Raw genomic sequence first — 15,824 nt, 5'->3', positions numbered from 1 at the left:
TTATGACAGAATTATTTGAATGATTTGTGTGTCCTCCCAGCTCTTACTCACTGTCAGTGTGTAGTCTTACCCACCAGGGCTACCCTCCATTGGGTATTCAGTTATGTATGATTATATAATGATTGAATGCCTGGTCATACTGTTGTAGGCAATGAGAGCAAGTTACCACTTTCTTTACTGTAAAGTGTGACTTCACGCTGGCAAAGAACTGCAATGTATTAAAGGAGAACTCCGGTGTAAAATTTACTTTGGGTGTCGTAAAACATGATAAAAAGTACTTACCTTTGTTGAATTGCACACCTCTGTTCTCCCACAGCTTTCTAAAGGCCCTGTCCCACTGCGATTGCGTCTAAATATCCACTAAAGTATGTCCAAATTTATCAGAAAACACTGCGTCCACTGAGTGAACGCGCTGCATCCAAAATATAGACGCACTGCGTCCAAATGGACGCAGTGCGTCCAAATTATGTCCATATTCCGTCTAAATTTGAAGTTGGACGCCGACTTCCAAATTTGTACGTCGACTTCCACTCTTTGGACGTTGACTTCCAACTATATATGGTTGTTTTTTCTAGTGAATCATCATTTCTTCTTGAGCTACAAGAGAGCACATCTATTCTCTTACACAACCATGGACCACAGATTCCTTACAGTGATGGTGCAGCAGCAGAACATACTCCTCCATGTGCTGGACCAGACCGGGAGGAGGAGGAGGTGGCAAAAAATATTTTTATGGACGTCGACGCCACCTGTACGTGCCGTCCAAATATCCACTAAAATACGTCCGTACTGCGTCTAAATATCCACTAAATCACGTCCATATTAGTCGCCGTCTATTCTGAAAATTTTGGGAGGTACCAAAACCACTTTTACGTCTAAAGTGGACGGCAACGTCTAAACTACGTCCACTTGGACGGTGCCGTCCAAATATCCACTAAACTACGTCCATATTGCGTCTAAATATCCACTAAATATCCACTAAACTGCGTCCACTGAAATTTGGACGTACGCAGTGGGACAGGGCCTTAAGATACAGTAACTTTGTACTTATTGCACAGCACTCTGTACAACGGCTTAACACAATAAAAGCACAATATTACAGGATCTCAGAAAGCTGTGGAAGAACGGAGGTGTTCTATTCAACAAAGGTAAATCCTTATCATGTTTTACTACAACAAAAGCAACTTTAACTCTGTGCTGGATTAATTTAAATGGATTTAATTAGAAAACTTTTAAGCATTTTGTTGGTAACTCTTTTACTGTTAAAAGTTAAAAGATCAACTCCCAGAATAGTGCTACTGTTACTCTGCACTCAAGTTGTGTGATCACAAATATACACTCAAAATCAGCTGATTAAAACTCACAGGAAGTTTACTCAGAAAGGCAGAATTTACTATGCAGTGCTTCAGTATGTATCAAGCTACACCAGTAGGGGAATGTAGAGTTAGAAGTCTTACCCAAGGACTCTTATTATTGTGGAATGGTGTGCTCACCCAGGCAGTGAATCAAACTGCTCTCTGCCACACAGAGGTCGATATTGTTACCCACTAGCCACTAACTCAGAGGTTGGAGTAGCGTAATGGATAACACCACCACAGGTTCTGTGACAGTCTAGAGACTTCCTGGTTGGGCAATCACACCACACTGCTTTCTCCTACCTGTGTAACATGATTCAGATGTAGAATATATATATATATACAGAAATATAGATGATCTGATATTTGGCAGGATATACAGTACCAGTCAAAAGTTTGGACATGCATTGAATTCAGTTTTTTCTCATTAATTTAAAATGTTTTGCATTGTAGATTAATACTAAAGTCATGCAAACTATGAAAAAAAAAACAGAATATGTCTTTTGGTTTTAGATTAATCATAATAGCATCTCATTCTTAGATGACAGCTTTGCACATCTTGGCTGGATTTTCTCAGTCAGTGTTATGAGGTAGAGCCACCTGGAATTCAGGCTTTCAGCTAACAGCTGTGCTGAACTTGTCAGGAGTTAATAGAAAGTTACTTAAATTTCTTGGCTCTTAATGTGTTTGAGAGCATCAGTGGTAATCAGTTGGTATACAGTGAATAATAGCTCTATTTAAGTAATGTTCTAATCCATATTATGGCAAGAACTACTCAACTAAGTTAAGAAAAAAATGACTTCAAGGAATGAATGTCAGTTAATCCAACACATTTCAAGAACGTTTTCAAGAAAGTATCCTCAAGTGACATTGCAAAGACCATCAAAAAAGTTATGATGAAACTGGCTCTCATCAGGACCACCCTAGAAAAAGTAGAGCAAGATTTACCTCTGTTGCACAGGAAAAGGTGATTAGAAACTGCAAGTTAACAAACTTTCCAAACTTTCGACTTTTTTTTCGAAATTGTCTTGATTTTGGTTGTTTTGTTAACTGCCTCTACTGTCCAGGAACAAGAAATACTTCCTATTAGCCCACAATTACGCAACACTTCTTCTTGTTAACTATATTAGCTTTTTTAAAAACAATTCAAACAAGCATATCTTGGCTGATGTTTTGGGAAACTGCCTACATTACATTTTTGTTCAAACTATAATTATGTAACCCAGTCAATTCAGGGTCTGAATGAATGTGAACTGTTTGCAGGTGAATGACAGCAGTCCCAGGACGCTGCTCTCCCAGCTGTGTGACCTGCTGGCAGCGAGGCCCTTGCAGGGGCTGGTGTACGAGGACGAAAGGCCCCTCCCGCTGGCGTCCGGCCCACTGGCTCCCATGCTGGAATTCGTCTCGGCCCAGACCGGACTCCCCATCGTGGCGGTGGGAGGGGGCGCAGGCTTGGGCAGGGTGCCACAGGTATGATGAGGATTACAGCTCATGTAATGGCTAAGATGGCGGTGTCAGCAAGTTAAGATCCTGGGGTCGGTTCAGTTGAGGGCTGTCGAAGGCTGCCAAGTCTCACGCATTGGCTGAGAGACTCACGCGGTTAGCCACATGTGCTATTTTTTTTCACACGTTTTTTGAAACAACCTCCAGGATAATTTGACTAGCTGGGCTCCCAGTTTCATTGTTACAGTGGTGCTTAAAAGTTTGTGTAAACATTTGAACCCTGAAATTTTCTGCGTAAATATGTCCTTAAAGCACAGGGGTTGCACAATGAAACTAAAACAACTGTCATTTTAGTGAGGTTTAAGGAAGTTCATGGCTAAATTAAAGCAGCCTGGTGGCCAATCTTCATTAATTGCAATCTATTGCACCAGTAAGAGCAGAGTTTAAAGGTTCAATTATCAGGGTAAGAGCAGCACAATTTTGCTCCAAATATTGCAATGCACACAACATTGTGTGTGACATACCAGAGTTCAAAAGAGGACAAATTGTTGGTGCACGTCTTGCTGGCGCATCTGTGACCAAGAAAGCAAGTCTTTGTGATGCATCAAGAGCCACGTTATCCAAGGTAATGTCAGCATACCACCAAAAAGGACGAACCACATCCAACAGGATTAACTGTGGACGCTGTAAGAGGAAGCTGTCTGAAAGGGATGTTCGGGTGCTAACCTGGATTGTATCAAAAATACATAAAACCACGGCTGTTCCAGTCACGGCAGAATTCAATGTGCACCTCAACTGAACTGTCCGTCAGGACAATAAATGATTGTGGTCTAAAACCAGGTGTTTCAGTTTCACTGTTCAACCCCTGTAGATAGAGTTTAAATGTACAGTATATTACATTAATATTACACTATTTTACACTACTATGACTCAGGTTACACAGTGTAACACATTTATAGACAGTAGTCTCTTAGAGATCCACGAAAGTTCCATAGTGCAGTGGCGATTTCCGGCTCCCGGCGGGAATGACTAAGACACCAATCTCCACCCTATTACAAGCAGTGGAGCATCAGCATGATTCTGATGCTGCTGTTTTAATAAACTAAAACTAATACAGAATGTAGCTTGAAGTACCAACAACATCCACAGCCATCAGTATCGACTTATTCCCCTCGCTAATGTACACGGATCCCTAGAATGCAGCAATGTTCATCGGGATATGAATAGACATAATGGAATGCAGAGGCATTCAGACATTGCTTATTGGCAATAAAAATTTGATGAGGGCCTAAGTGCGGGCCCTCGCCAGCGCCGCCGTACCATCGCTCAAGCGCTTTTACATTGCAGATATATGATAGATGTTGTCTTTGACTGGTGCCGTGGAGTCCCAGGAGGAACGCAATGCAAGTCTTGCCAAGGAAACGTCTCAAAAACATCTCCGCGCCCTACGGCGAGCAGGGTTAATGAGCTCTGGAGCTTATTAGCTGCTTCGTGTGCCGCCGCAGTAGAGTCTCAGGCATTGTTTGTCAGAGAGAGAGACTGGTGGAGCCTCGGTTAGAGCCACAGTTGCCTCCTCCTTGGGGGAGCGATCCTGGGGCCGTCTGATGCATGTAGGAGGCGCTAGCGTTACATTACCAGCGCGCCCTCTCGGATAAATAGCGGGGCGAGAGGTCAGGCATCTGTGCTGGAGGCTGTTTGGTTTCTTTCCTTTGTTTTCCTGCCTCGTTCTGAACCGAGTGGCTTCGGCGGCGCGGAGTCAGGGGCCTTGTTTATCGTGGACGCAAGGAAACAAATCAAAACAAAGCCGGAAGACGCCGATATTTGTGTTCGCAAATATCTCTTTTAAAACTATTTACTCCATTGAGATAGCGGATCTCTTTGATGTGCCTTTGACATCAAAGAGTGTCGCTAACACAGACCTGGCCCCACGGTCTGCCTGAATGATATTTAAATTTGTGTGTGTGTGTGTGTGCCAGCTCGACTCGCCCCCAGCAGCCATACGAGACCCATTTGCATCTGCGCTTCCCTCATCGCTGCCTCCGGTGGCCACGGTGGCCACGCATTTAAGAAACATTTCATAAGAACTTTCGATTCCCACAATGATGATTTGCGATGAGAACGGAGAGACGGCAGTCGTGGGAAAATGTGTTTTTCCCCCTTAATTACTCTGCAGGAGGCTCAATCACCCTGCAGTTAATCGGGGCTGCTGTCATGTTAAGAAAGACTTCATAAGAAATTCAATCCCCATGATGTCGTATAGGGGGAACTGGAAGTATATTCATCTTCACACGCCTTTAATAATCATCCTGTAGGTAGATGGGCTGTAAAATGGCAGGTGTATTTTATGGACTATAAAGCGCACCGTTTTATAAGCCGCACTATCAAGGAACAACAATTTTCTGATCTATTTTCATACATAAAGTGCACTGGATTACATGGCACTTGAAGTGACAATAGCAAGGAACAAGGGTGTCACCATGTTTACCTTCTAATTCAGGGGTGTCCAAACTTTTTTTGTTGGGGGCCAGAAGGAGAAATATATTGGAAGTCACGGGCCACAGACTCTGTAATAAAACAAATAATGAAATATACCACTTTAAATAATACTTTTTTCCTGATTATTTCATTTACACACCATTTTACTTGACTTACTATCTTTATATTTGACAGTGTTGTGTAAACTAAGATTTTTCAAACTGATGTTTAATTTCACGATGTCTCTTAATATTAAACTCCTTAATTACGGCAACTTGAAATGCGCACTCTCTCTGCTTTTAGACTCTTTTTGCCCCGTTTTTCTATGCTAGAAATGCGCACTCTCTCCGCTTTAAGACTCTTTTTGCCCCGTTTTTCTGCGCTAGAAATGCACACTTTCTCCCCTTTAATACTCTTTTTGCCCCGTTTTTCTGCGCTAGAAATGCGCACTCTCTCCGCTTTTAGATTCTTTGGCCCGTTTCTGACACCTAGCGTTCAAACTTTGAATCTCACATTATAAAAACCTGCTTAACAGCGGGCCAACTTTCATTCTATTTCTAAAATACCACTCCATCAGCGCTACACTAAGGAACTGTGAGTGTTCCAGTAAGCAAGAGAGATATCAGCTACCAGTTTGTCTTTACACAGCTTGTTTTTACACAGTAAACACGGAGACTACAGTCCAATATACTCATTTCTGGACTGCGCTGCAGTTAGCAGCCTATGCTAATATTGCTCCAGCAAACTTTACCGAAACTCCTTTATAATGCTGTATTTCGTTGGAGTGGCTTTACTGCTCCTTACTACCAGTCAGGTTTGTAAGGAGCAGTAAGGTCATGCATGTTTAGTGGGTGTGGCTGGCTATCAGGTTCATCCAACATTGCTAAAGCCATATTAGCAATAGCGGTGACAGGGCTCATCCATCATCGCAACGATAGCGACGATAGCCAGCCCAGCTAGCCAAAAGTCAGATCCCTCAGTCATTAAGCATTTCCACTGAATGATTCTGTGCCTCCAGCTGTAGTTACTAGGGCCAGGTATCGTTTTGAAATGTTCAATACTGGTACCAATGCGCACACTAAATTGTTACCATAAAATACAAATAAATTATAATTATTCTCACACAATACATTTATTTAACTTCCAGCATGAGTAATCTCATTCTCAGACATCCCAAGTTGCAAAAGTTGATTTCAGGGACATTTCATATCATTTCATATCATATTACAATAATTATTAATATCGCCTCCGCCATGATCTGCTTTCTCTCACTCACTGAACAAATCCCGTCCGGGAGGGGGGAAAAACACTGCCCGCCCACACTAAAAACTGATTGGCTGTCTCACAGACTCTTTGCAGAGAACAGGCCAATCAGAACCCTCTCTGTTTTCTCTCTCTCCTTCCCACACGCGATTAGAGAATAAAAGTCTGTGGCCTGTGTGAGCGTTTGGGGCACTTGTTCTGAATTCCGGGAGATTATATGTGACTCGCGGGCATCAGGGAGCCACTACCCAAATGCAGGAGACTCCCACAGCTTCAGGGAGACTTGGTTTGTCTGCATTCTTTTACTGTCACCCCGAGAGACTCAATCTTTTTGGATCTTGTTGGAACAAACTGAGCATATTTGTGATGCTTTAATAAGAACAAAAATCTGTGCTTAAGCTTAAATATTTTTCCCACACATATTGCTTTACGCTTTTCAGTTTTAGAGTAATTTGAAAAAAATATATATCAGCATTACACAGAAAATTTCATTATGATAGTGAGTGAGAGTGAGAGGAAGACAGCGAAAGTTAGCGAGAGACAGCAAGAGCACGAGCACCTGAGATTTTTTTGTGCCAACAATTTGAACGATCATGAACATGCTTACTGTGTTTCTGTCACGGTTGTTTTTACCTCGCTGTGCACGCTCTCAAAGTTTGCGGTGTTTATGTGCGTTTAATACAAAGTTTCCAAGGAAGCACCAAATGTTTTTTGATCTTTTGTTGCTCTGTAGTACCGAGATATTCTGACTGCTGCCTTTTTAGTATCGAAATTTCAATTCCCAGTCCTAATAGTTGTAGCTAATTGTAGCTAACCATGGGGAAAAAAAACGAGCATTCCGTATTGAACCGTGCCTGTGTAGAAAACCAGCCCCAGAGATACTGATGTGCCATTTCTAACTGCTATCAACACCATTCTAACACCATATCCCCCACTCGTGTTCACAGGAGACGGGCTCCATCTTCCTGCAGTTCAGCACCTCCACCGCTCTTCAGCTGGAAGTGATCTTCGAGGTGCTGGAGGAATACGACTGGACAGCCTTCTCGGTGGTGTCCACGCGTCACCATGGCTACCAGGACTTCCTGTCCGTGGTGGAGGGCTTGACGGACGGCTCCTTCATCGGCTGGGAGAAGAAGAGTGTGGTGATGCTGAACTTAACCGACGACCCGGGCGGATCCCGCACCCGGCGGCTGCTGAAGGAGAACGAAGCACAGGTGTGGATGGGCAGAGGCACCAGCTTCTGCTGTTACTCTCTCTCTTTCTCTCTCTCTCTCTCACACTCTCTCTCTCTCTCTCTCTCTCTCTTTTTTACTCTCTATCTCTCTGTCTCTCACTCTCTCTCTCTTTTACTCTCTATCTCTCACTCTTGCTCTCTCTCTCACTTTCTCTCTCACTCTCTCTCTCTGTCTCTCTCTCTCTCTCACTCTCTATCTCTCACTCTTGCTCTCTCTCTCACTCTCTCTCTCTGTCTCTCTCTCTCTCTCTTTCACTCTCTATCTCTCACTCTTGCTCTCTCTCTCACTCTCTCACTTTCTCTCTCACTCTCACTCTGTCTCTCTCTCTCTCACTCTCTATCTCTCACTCTTGCTCTCTCTCTCACTCTCTCTCTCTGTCTCTCTCTCTCTCTCTCTCTCTCTTTCACTCTCTATCTCTCACTCTTGCTCTCTCAATTCAATTAAATTCAATTCAAATTGGCTTTATTAGCATGACTGTTTTAAAAAAAACAATGTTGCCAAAGCACACAAATATCAAAACCGAACCTATAGTGAAACAACGATGAAACATAAACATCAATTAATTAAAGAAATAATAATAATAATAATAATAAAAAAATCACAATAATAATAATAATAATAATAATAACAATGATGATAATAGTAAAAACAACAATAAAAATAACAATAGTAATAATAAAAAAATTATAGTGATTATAATGATCAAGTATAATAATATTAACAGTTGTTTATTAGGGGAGTTACTCACTGTCCTTCAGGCGGTGACAAGTTGCCACATATTTAGCCGCAAGAGGTGCTGTTTTTCCTTCACCAAGAAATATTTTTGCCAATTCACATTCGCTCAGGGTTTTTAGGTTTGGGTGGGTATTAAATAAGTTTTTGGGTGAAATTATTTCTAATAAGGTTATATTTTGTACAGTGCAGGAGGAAGTGCAGTTCTGTCTCGACCTCAACGCTCTCACAGTGACCACACACTTGTTCCTCTCTGGGCAGCCAGGACTGTTTATACCTGCCGGTCTCTACGGCCAGGCTGTGGTCACTGAGCCGGTACTTGGTCAGGATCTGTCTCTGCTGTGGATCTCTGACGGTGTAGAGATACTCTGCTAATTCATACGGTCTGTTTAGGGCCCGATAGCATTGTAATTTGGACTGGGTTCTGGTGTCGTTGTCCCAGTGTTGTAGATAGTCTGATTTGGTCTGTTTGATGATTGGGTGGACTCTGATTGGACTTTGGTCAGCAGTGCTGGACTGAGGCTGTGGTGTGTTAGGGGTCAGTGGGTTAGTTAATCTCAGAACCAGCTGACAGAGGGGACTGGGTTTAGGGCTGAGCTCTTGGGATTTTAGTGCTTTATACTGCAGGGTTTTCTCATTACTACTTTTCAAATGGTTCCAAAATTTTAAAGCTCTTTTTTGAATTGCTATGATAAGTGGAAATCGGCCTAATTCTGCCCTGCATGCGTTTGTTGGTGTTTTTCTTTGAACTTTTAGTATATTCCTGCAGAATTCAGCATGCAGGGTCTCTGTGGGATGCTTGTCCCATCTAGTATAGTCGAGTTTACTGAGTGGTCCCCAAACCTCACTTCCATACAGCGCAATAGGCGCAATAACGCTATCAAATATCTTACACCAGATTTTAATTGGTATGTTTATTTTGTGGAATTTTTTCTTGATTGCAAAGAGGGCTCTTCTGGCCTTTTCCTTTAGTGCATTCACTCCCAGATCAAAGTTTCCTGAGGCGCTGATTTTCAGGCCCAGGTAATCGTAGTGTAAAGAGTGCTCTAGGGCGGTGTTTCCCAGAGTGAAAAGGTGGCTGTTTTTCTGAGACCTGGCTTTTTTTTTGGAAGATTACAATTTTGGTTTTGTCCAGATTGACTGTCAGGGCCCAGTTCTGACAGTATTGCTCCAGCAGGTCCAGCTGCTGTTGTAGCCCCTGTTCTGTGAGGGACAGCAGCACCAGGTCATATGCATAGAGCAGGAATTTGACTTCCGTGTTGTTGAGAGTGAATCCAGGGGCTGCAGATTATTCCAGTAACACCGCTAACTGGTTTATATAGATATTGAACAGGGTTGGACTCTGCAGCCCTTGAGTGAAGTATTCTGTTCTTTTGTTACCTAATTTAACTCCGCACTTGTTGTTTAGGTATATAGATTTAATGATATCATATATTTTACCCCCTACACCACATTTTAGAACCTGATAAAATAGTCCAGTGTGCCAAATAGAATCAAATGCTTTTTTAAAGTCAACAAAGCATGCATATATTTTACTGTTGGTGTTTTGGTGGACGTGCTGGTGGATTAGGGTGTGTAGGGTGTAAATATGATCAGTAGTGCGGTGTTTTGGTAAAAAGCCAATCTGACTCTTACTCAGGACGCTGTGTTCGGTAAGGAAGGCCTGTATCCGGGCGTTAATGATACAGCAGAATACTTTCCCCAGGTTACTGCTCACACAGATGCCTCGGTAGTTGTTGGGGTCGAATTTGTCTCCACTCTTGTAGATCGGGGAAATAAGCCCCCTGTTCCAGGAGTCAGGAAAGCAGCCAGCTTTAAGAACCAGGTTAAAGAGTTTTAGTACGGCCCTGTGCAGATCAGGAGAGCTTGTTCTTTAACATCTCAGTCCTGATGCTGTCAGGGCCACAAGCTTTCTTTGTTTTTAGATTTTGGAGAGCGTCTGCCAATTCTTTTGGGGTAATTTGGTAATCAAGGGGGTTTTGGTTGTTTTTAATTGCCAATTCTAAATGTTCTAATTCATCCTGGATATGTTTTTGGTGGGGGGTAAGATTTGTTGTTTCTTTAAATAAATGTTCAAAGTAGGTTTTCCATATGTCTCCATTCTGAATTGCAATATCCTGATTTTGTTTGCTGTTCAATGAGTTCCATTTTTCCCAAGAATTGGTTTTGGTTAATTTAATCTTTCAATTTCTTGTAGGGTTTTGTTATAGTGTTGTTGTTTTTTTCTGATATAAAGTTTTCTTATATTGTTTAAGTGTTTCATTGTATTTTTGTCTCAGTTCAGGGTTTTGTGGTTTTCTGTGTTTTTGGTTAGAGAGTTGCAAGTTGTATTCGTATAATTTCACATTCTTTATCAAACCAGTTTTCATTCTGGGGTCTTTTTTTGTATTGTTTTATTTTAGTGAGGTTCCCCTTGATTGCACATTTGTTATAAATTTGATTTATTTGATTTACTGCCAGATTAAGATCTTTTTGGTTAGTTTGGAACTCTGTTGTTAGGAACATGTTAATAAGGTTAGTGATCTCTGCAGAACTGGTTGCTTTGGTAAATTCAGACACACTGTTAGGAGTCCATTTGAAAGCCGGATTGATTTGGATTAGTTGGTTGGACTCTTGGGATTTCTCTCTCTCACTCTCTCTCACTCTCTCTCACTCTCTCTCTCTTTCACTCTATCTCTTGCTCTCTCTCTCACTCTCTCTCACTCTCTCTCTCTCTCTCTCTCTCTCTCTGTCGCTCTCTCTCTCTCTTTTTCTCTCACTATCTCACTATCTTGCCATGCTAATTCATTCCTTCTTCTGAGTCTCCTCAGTCATCCCTCTGTCTCTTTGTAAGGCTTTTAAATTGTGTTTGTCCAACATCTACGTTTTTTTTTTCCATAGCCTTCCCTCCATCCCAACAGTGAACTCCAGCTCTTGTCCACTTCCATTCCATTCCTCTCCTCATTTACTCTAATTTCTGTCCTTTCCTCATCCTTTCATTCTGTTCCATTCCTGTCCTCCATACTTGCTTGTTTTTGCCCTTTCCTACTCTGACCTCCTGCTCTCCTCCACCAGTCCATTCTCCTCTCTCTCTCCCTCTCTATTTCTCTCTCATTGTCCATTTTTTTCCTGTGTGTGTGTGTGTGTGCGTTTGTGTGTGTGTGTCTCAGGCTGTCCTCTGCCTCTCCCTGGCTGTAGGTTGTTATTGTGTGTGTGTGTGTGTGTGCGCGCGTGTGTGTGTGCTGGGGGTTGTTATTGTACCATGTGGGTCCCAGTGCACTGGTGTCAGTGTTAATATAACTCGGAGCCGGTGGCACTGCAGCCCACTGCCTGGTGCATTAGCCCCCGCCTGAAGACCTGCCTGCCCCTTTGGCAGCCAGAACCAGCCAGTGGTCCGGCTCAATTACGCCCAACCGCGAGACCACGCCCCAGTGCGCACATGCACACACACACCAGCCGTGCAGATATTGTCAGCAGCATTGCGTAGTAGCAACCTGTAAACAGCTCTTTATGATGACTGGACCAGTAGATATGATCCAAATGTCCCACAAACCCCATTAAAATGATCTTTAACCCTATAAACCAGAAACAATCTGATTGTGGCCCACATTTTAGTTATTCACCATCAAACAAAATATATATAAATATATATATATATTTTTTTTTCACTGCAGTTACTAAATAATTCATAGTTGGCACTGAACAAATTATAGTAGATTCTGAATAATGCATTGTAGATTTTATATCATATAATTAGATATTGGATCATGTATAATAAATATAGAATCAGTTATTGTATTGTATTGTTGCTGAGTCATTTATAGTAGACACTGAATCAATTGTTGTGGACATTAAATAGTTTATTGTAGACACTGAATTATTCATTAGAGGTAGAGGGAGTCATTTTTGGGCCGTTGCGCCGAATGGGTGCCATTTGCTTGTTAATTCTTTTAAATTACATTTATTTTTCAATTTTTTTTCCGATTTATATATTTAACACATATATTTAACTATTTAAAACACGTGCTGGTCAATATCAGGCCTCTAGTCCGAAGATGGTTGCATTTTTCTCAATCCTGTTACCAAAACTCATGTGACATTTAAAAAGCATGTTTAAAAGCAAATCCACTAATTCCTTTGATTTTCTCTCAAAAAAGTCTTTATTTTAAAGAAATGATTGACTGCACATTCAAATAATTGATACTTATGACAAAAAATCACTATGCACACATGTGTATTTTTTTTTTTTTCTAAAAGATGCAAAGCCATGTTTATCTTATCAAGAAGACCCAAACCTGAAATGGATCAAATATATTATCATGCAATTAATTAATTAATAAATAGACAAATGATGAACCAAACAGAAAAAAAGTGATTTACATTCCATTCCATTTTCCAGTCATAGTTAAAATAATAACTTTGTTTTTTTCCATGATCTTCAGAAGAACCAGCTGATGTCACTTCCTGTTGTAGATGGGGTTTTTAGAATGTTCCAGATGTTTCAGATGATCAGGGTAATGTGTTACAGTAACAGGACTGAGTGAACACCCAGGGAGTCACACAATAATGCAAAATAAGGGATTTTAATAATTATATTCCATGGTAAAGTTTATAGTTAGAGAGTGGGGACAGGTAACAAATGCTATTTTTTCAGTGTTCTAAGTAGTTTTGCAATTAGGTCAATGTACAAGACACTATGCTTAATAATACAGGACCCTATCTTACACCCTGTGCATGGCGTGTCGCGATGCTCATTTCTATTTTTTTTACTAGAGATCACTAAAATAGGTCATTTATTGTAAGTGCTGAATTGCTATAATAGATTCTGAATCATTTGCTGTACATATTGAATAATTTATAGTATATTCTGAATAATGCATTGTAGACTTTATATTATAAAGTGTAGTAAATATTGAATAAGTTATATTAGACACTGAATCATCTATTGTAGACAGATATAAACCATGCCTTCGTGTACACACTAAATATCTGTTTGTATGTTTGTAGATAATGAATAAGTGTGGGAAAAGAATATTTTTTTTTACTAGATAATATATCATTTTATGTTAATACTGAATCCTTAATCATTATTTTAGACACTAAATTATTTTTCAGGATACTGAATTATTAGCATTTAGATGCTGAGTCTTTTATAATCAATAGTAAAAACAGAGTGCTTACAATAGGGGGGGGGGGGGGTTTGTTAACAGTGTTGATTTCAGTAGAAGCACTGAATAAGCAGGTTTCCAGATACTTTTTGATAAAGAGATAAATCAGTATTTTATCTGCTATCACTTATCAGCTACTTTCTTTCTGCTTTAGGTCTCATCTTACACCCTGCACAAGCTGTGTTGCGAAGCTCATTGCTATTTAACACCCCACCAACTATCTATTTTCACGCCTTCTACCTACATTGTTTAAATAGCAACAGTGCTTGTGATAATATCTACAATGATGGACATAGTGGTCTCAGAATGAAGTGTGTTCAGGTAAATTTCTGGCATGTTGCTATCTTGGCCGTGTGTGCCCAACGCACGTACCATCCCACTTGTTACAAATGACCTTCTCATACACCTTTACAATGTAAATGAGCAGGTAAGTGTCCTCTGCTGAGAAACACTGGACACATGCCGGTAGCTGTGCCATTAAAATAGCAATCCACCAAGTCACAGCGCACCTGGTTCTTAAAGGAAATGGCAAGTTAATCTCTGATTGCTTTATTTCATGTTACACCCAAAACACACCTATGATTAATTAAGAGATTTAGTACATACCTTTTGCATGTTTCGAGCTGAGTAAGTCATACTTTTCCCATCGTTACAATAGCAAAGGCGCACTGACACGCCCTAAATCAAGCTGCATGGTGCGCGGTTGATGGCTCGCCTATAGATCGCTAAAATAGAGCCCTCTTTCTGACTCTCTCTCTCTCTTTCTCCTCAGCCGTGACTCTATACTTTATGAGTGTAATTATTGTCTCCCCCACAGTTATGAGGCACCATATATGCAAATGTCTCCTCTTCCTCCTTTCCTTCTCATCTTTTTTTCCATTTTTGGGTTTCCTTCTTCTCGGTTATTTCCTTCAATAACTATTTTTCCCTCCCTTTCTCTCTATTTTCATTTCTCTCACCCTTCTATTTTCTCTATTTCTATCACTCTCTTACTCTTACATTAATCTCTCTCTCTCTCTCTCTTTCTCTCTCAGGTGAGGTTGCTGTACTGTTCTCAGGAGGAGGCTGAGCAGGTGTTTTACGCAGCGTGGGCCGCAGGTCTGGCGGGGCCGTCTCATATTTGGTTTGCGGTGGGTCCTGCTCTCTCCGAGCTGGGTCTGTCCGGGCTGCCCAACCGGCTGTTCGCTGTTCGGCCGCAGGGCTGGAGGGACGAGCCACGCCGCCGCATCGCCCGCGGGGTGTCCGTCCTCACCCACGGGGCCGTGGCCCTGCGCAAGGACTACGGAGCCACAGGGGGGCCACACTTTGTCACCAACTGTCAGTCTGATGGAAACAGAACGCAGAAGATCCGTGGGAGGATGAAGTAAGACTGCTTTTACTGACCCTGTTCATAGATGTCTGAGTGAACACAGTGATCATGTGGGATGTTATTATTGTTTTAAGGGTTTACCATCATGAAAATCATCACTTTAAAAAGTTGTGTTGTGGCATCACTAGTGATGGGGGGTATACAATGATAATTTATAGAGGCTACTAAATAGCTCATAGTAGGTACTCATAGCAGATAATAAAAAAATCCTAGTAGACACTAAATACATTCATGTATATCCTGAATAAGTCATAATAGTAAAAGTACTGAGTTATTACACATGCTGAATCACTCAGTTGTTGGTGTTTGCGTTTGCCTTCATGAACACCAACCAGGTTTTTAGTTCCCGTCCTTCAGTACAAGGGAATTTAGTCTTAGAGGTTTCCGGAAAGCACTGCAGCAGGAGCGTACCAGAGCCTGCACTGGCTCTTCCCCAAGCACTGATAATCACAGCTGAGAAGCTGCACCTCCAGCAGGAAGGTGTATCTCTTTAAGGGATAGTTCAGCCAAGAATGCTAATGTGGTTAAGAATGAATGGAAGCTGGCAGAACACAAAAGCTATGCTAACTGCTGGGATTCATGCCCTGAAAGCTTCCATTGATTGTTGGCCAGGCTGCTGTTTTTGGCTGAGTGATCCTTTTAACTCCGTCTTTTCTAAATTCTTCACTAGTTTGTGATAGATACTGAATACTTCACAGAATAATCCATAGTAGATACTGAGAACTTCACAGTACATACTTAAATATTCACTGTAAATGTTGAATAATTAATAGTTTCATAGAAAACCTAAGAAATCCTAGTGGAC

General features: G+C 41.3%; 1 protein-coding gene across 6 annotated transcripts in view; it reads left to right on the top strand.

Annotated features, from left to right (window-relative positions):
• LOC103043141 (glutamate receptor ionotropic, NMDA 2D) overlaps positions 1-15,824 on the top strand; it is a 205,101-nt gene that overhangs the window by 56,285 nt on the left and 132,992 nt on the right. For all 6 annotated transcript variants that reach the window (XR_007439541.1, XR_007439542.1, XR_007439540.1 and 3 more), the window contains 3 exons: positions 2,619-2,825; positions 7,484-7,750; positions 14,685-15,013. Coding sequence is in view for 3 of the 6 variants with exons in the window: in XM_049480394.1 (XP_049336351.1) it covers positions 2,619-2,825; positions 7,484-7,750; positions 14,685-15,013 (803 nt within the window). In the remaining 3 variants the exon portion in view is untranslated. The remainder of the gene's footprint in view (positions 1-2,618; positions 2,826-7,483; positions 7,751-14,684; positions 15,014-15,824) is intronic.

Source organism: Astyanax mexicanus, chromosome 6 (genome assembly GCF_023375975.1).
Source record: "Astyanax mexicanus isolate ESR-SI-001 chromosome 6, AstMex3_surface, whole genome shotgun sequence".
Taxonomy (NCBI): domain Eukaryota; kingdom Metazoa; phylum Chordata; class Actinopteri; order Characiformes; family Acestrorhamphidae; genus Astyanax; species Astyanax mexicanus.
This window is presented reverse-complemented; position numbering and strand designations above follow the sequence as displayed.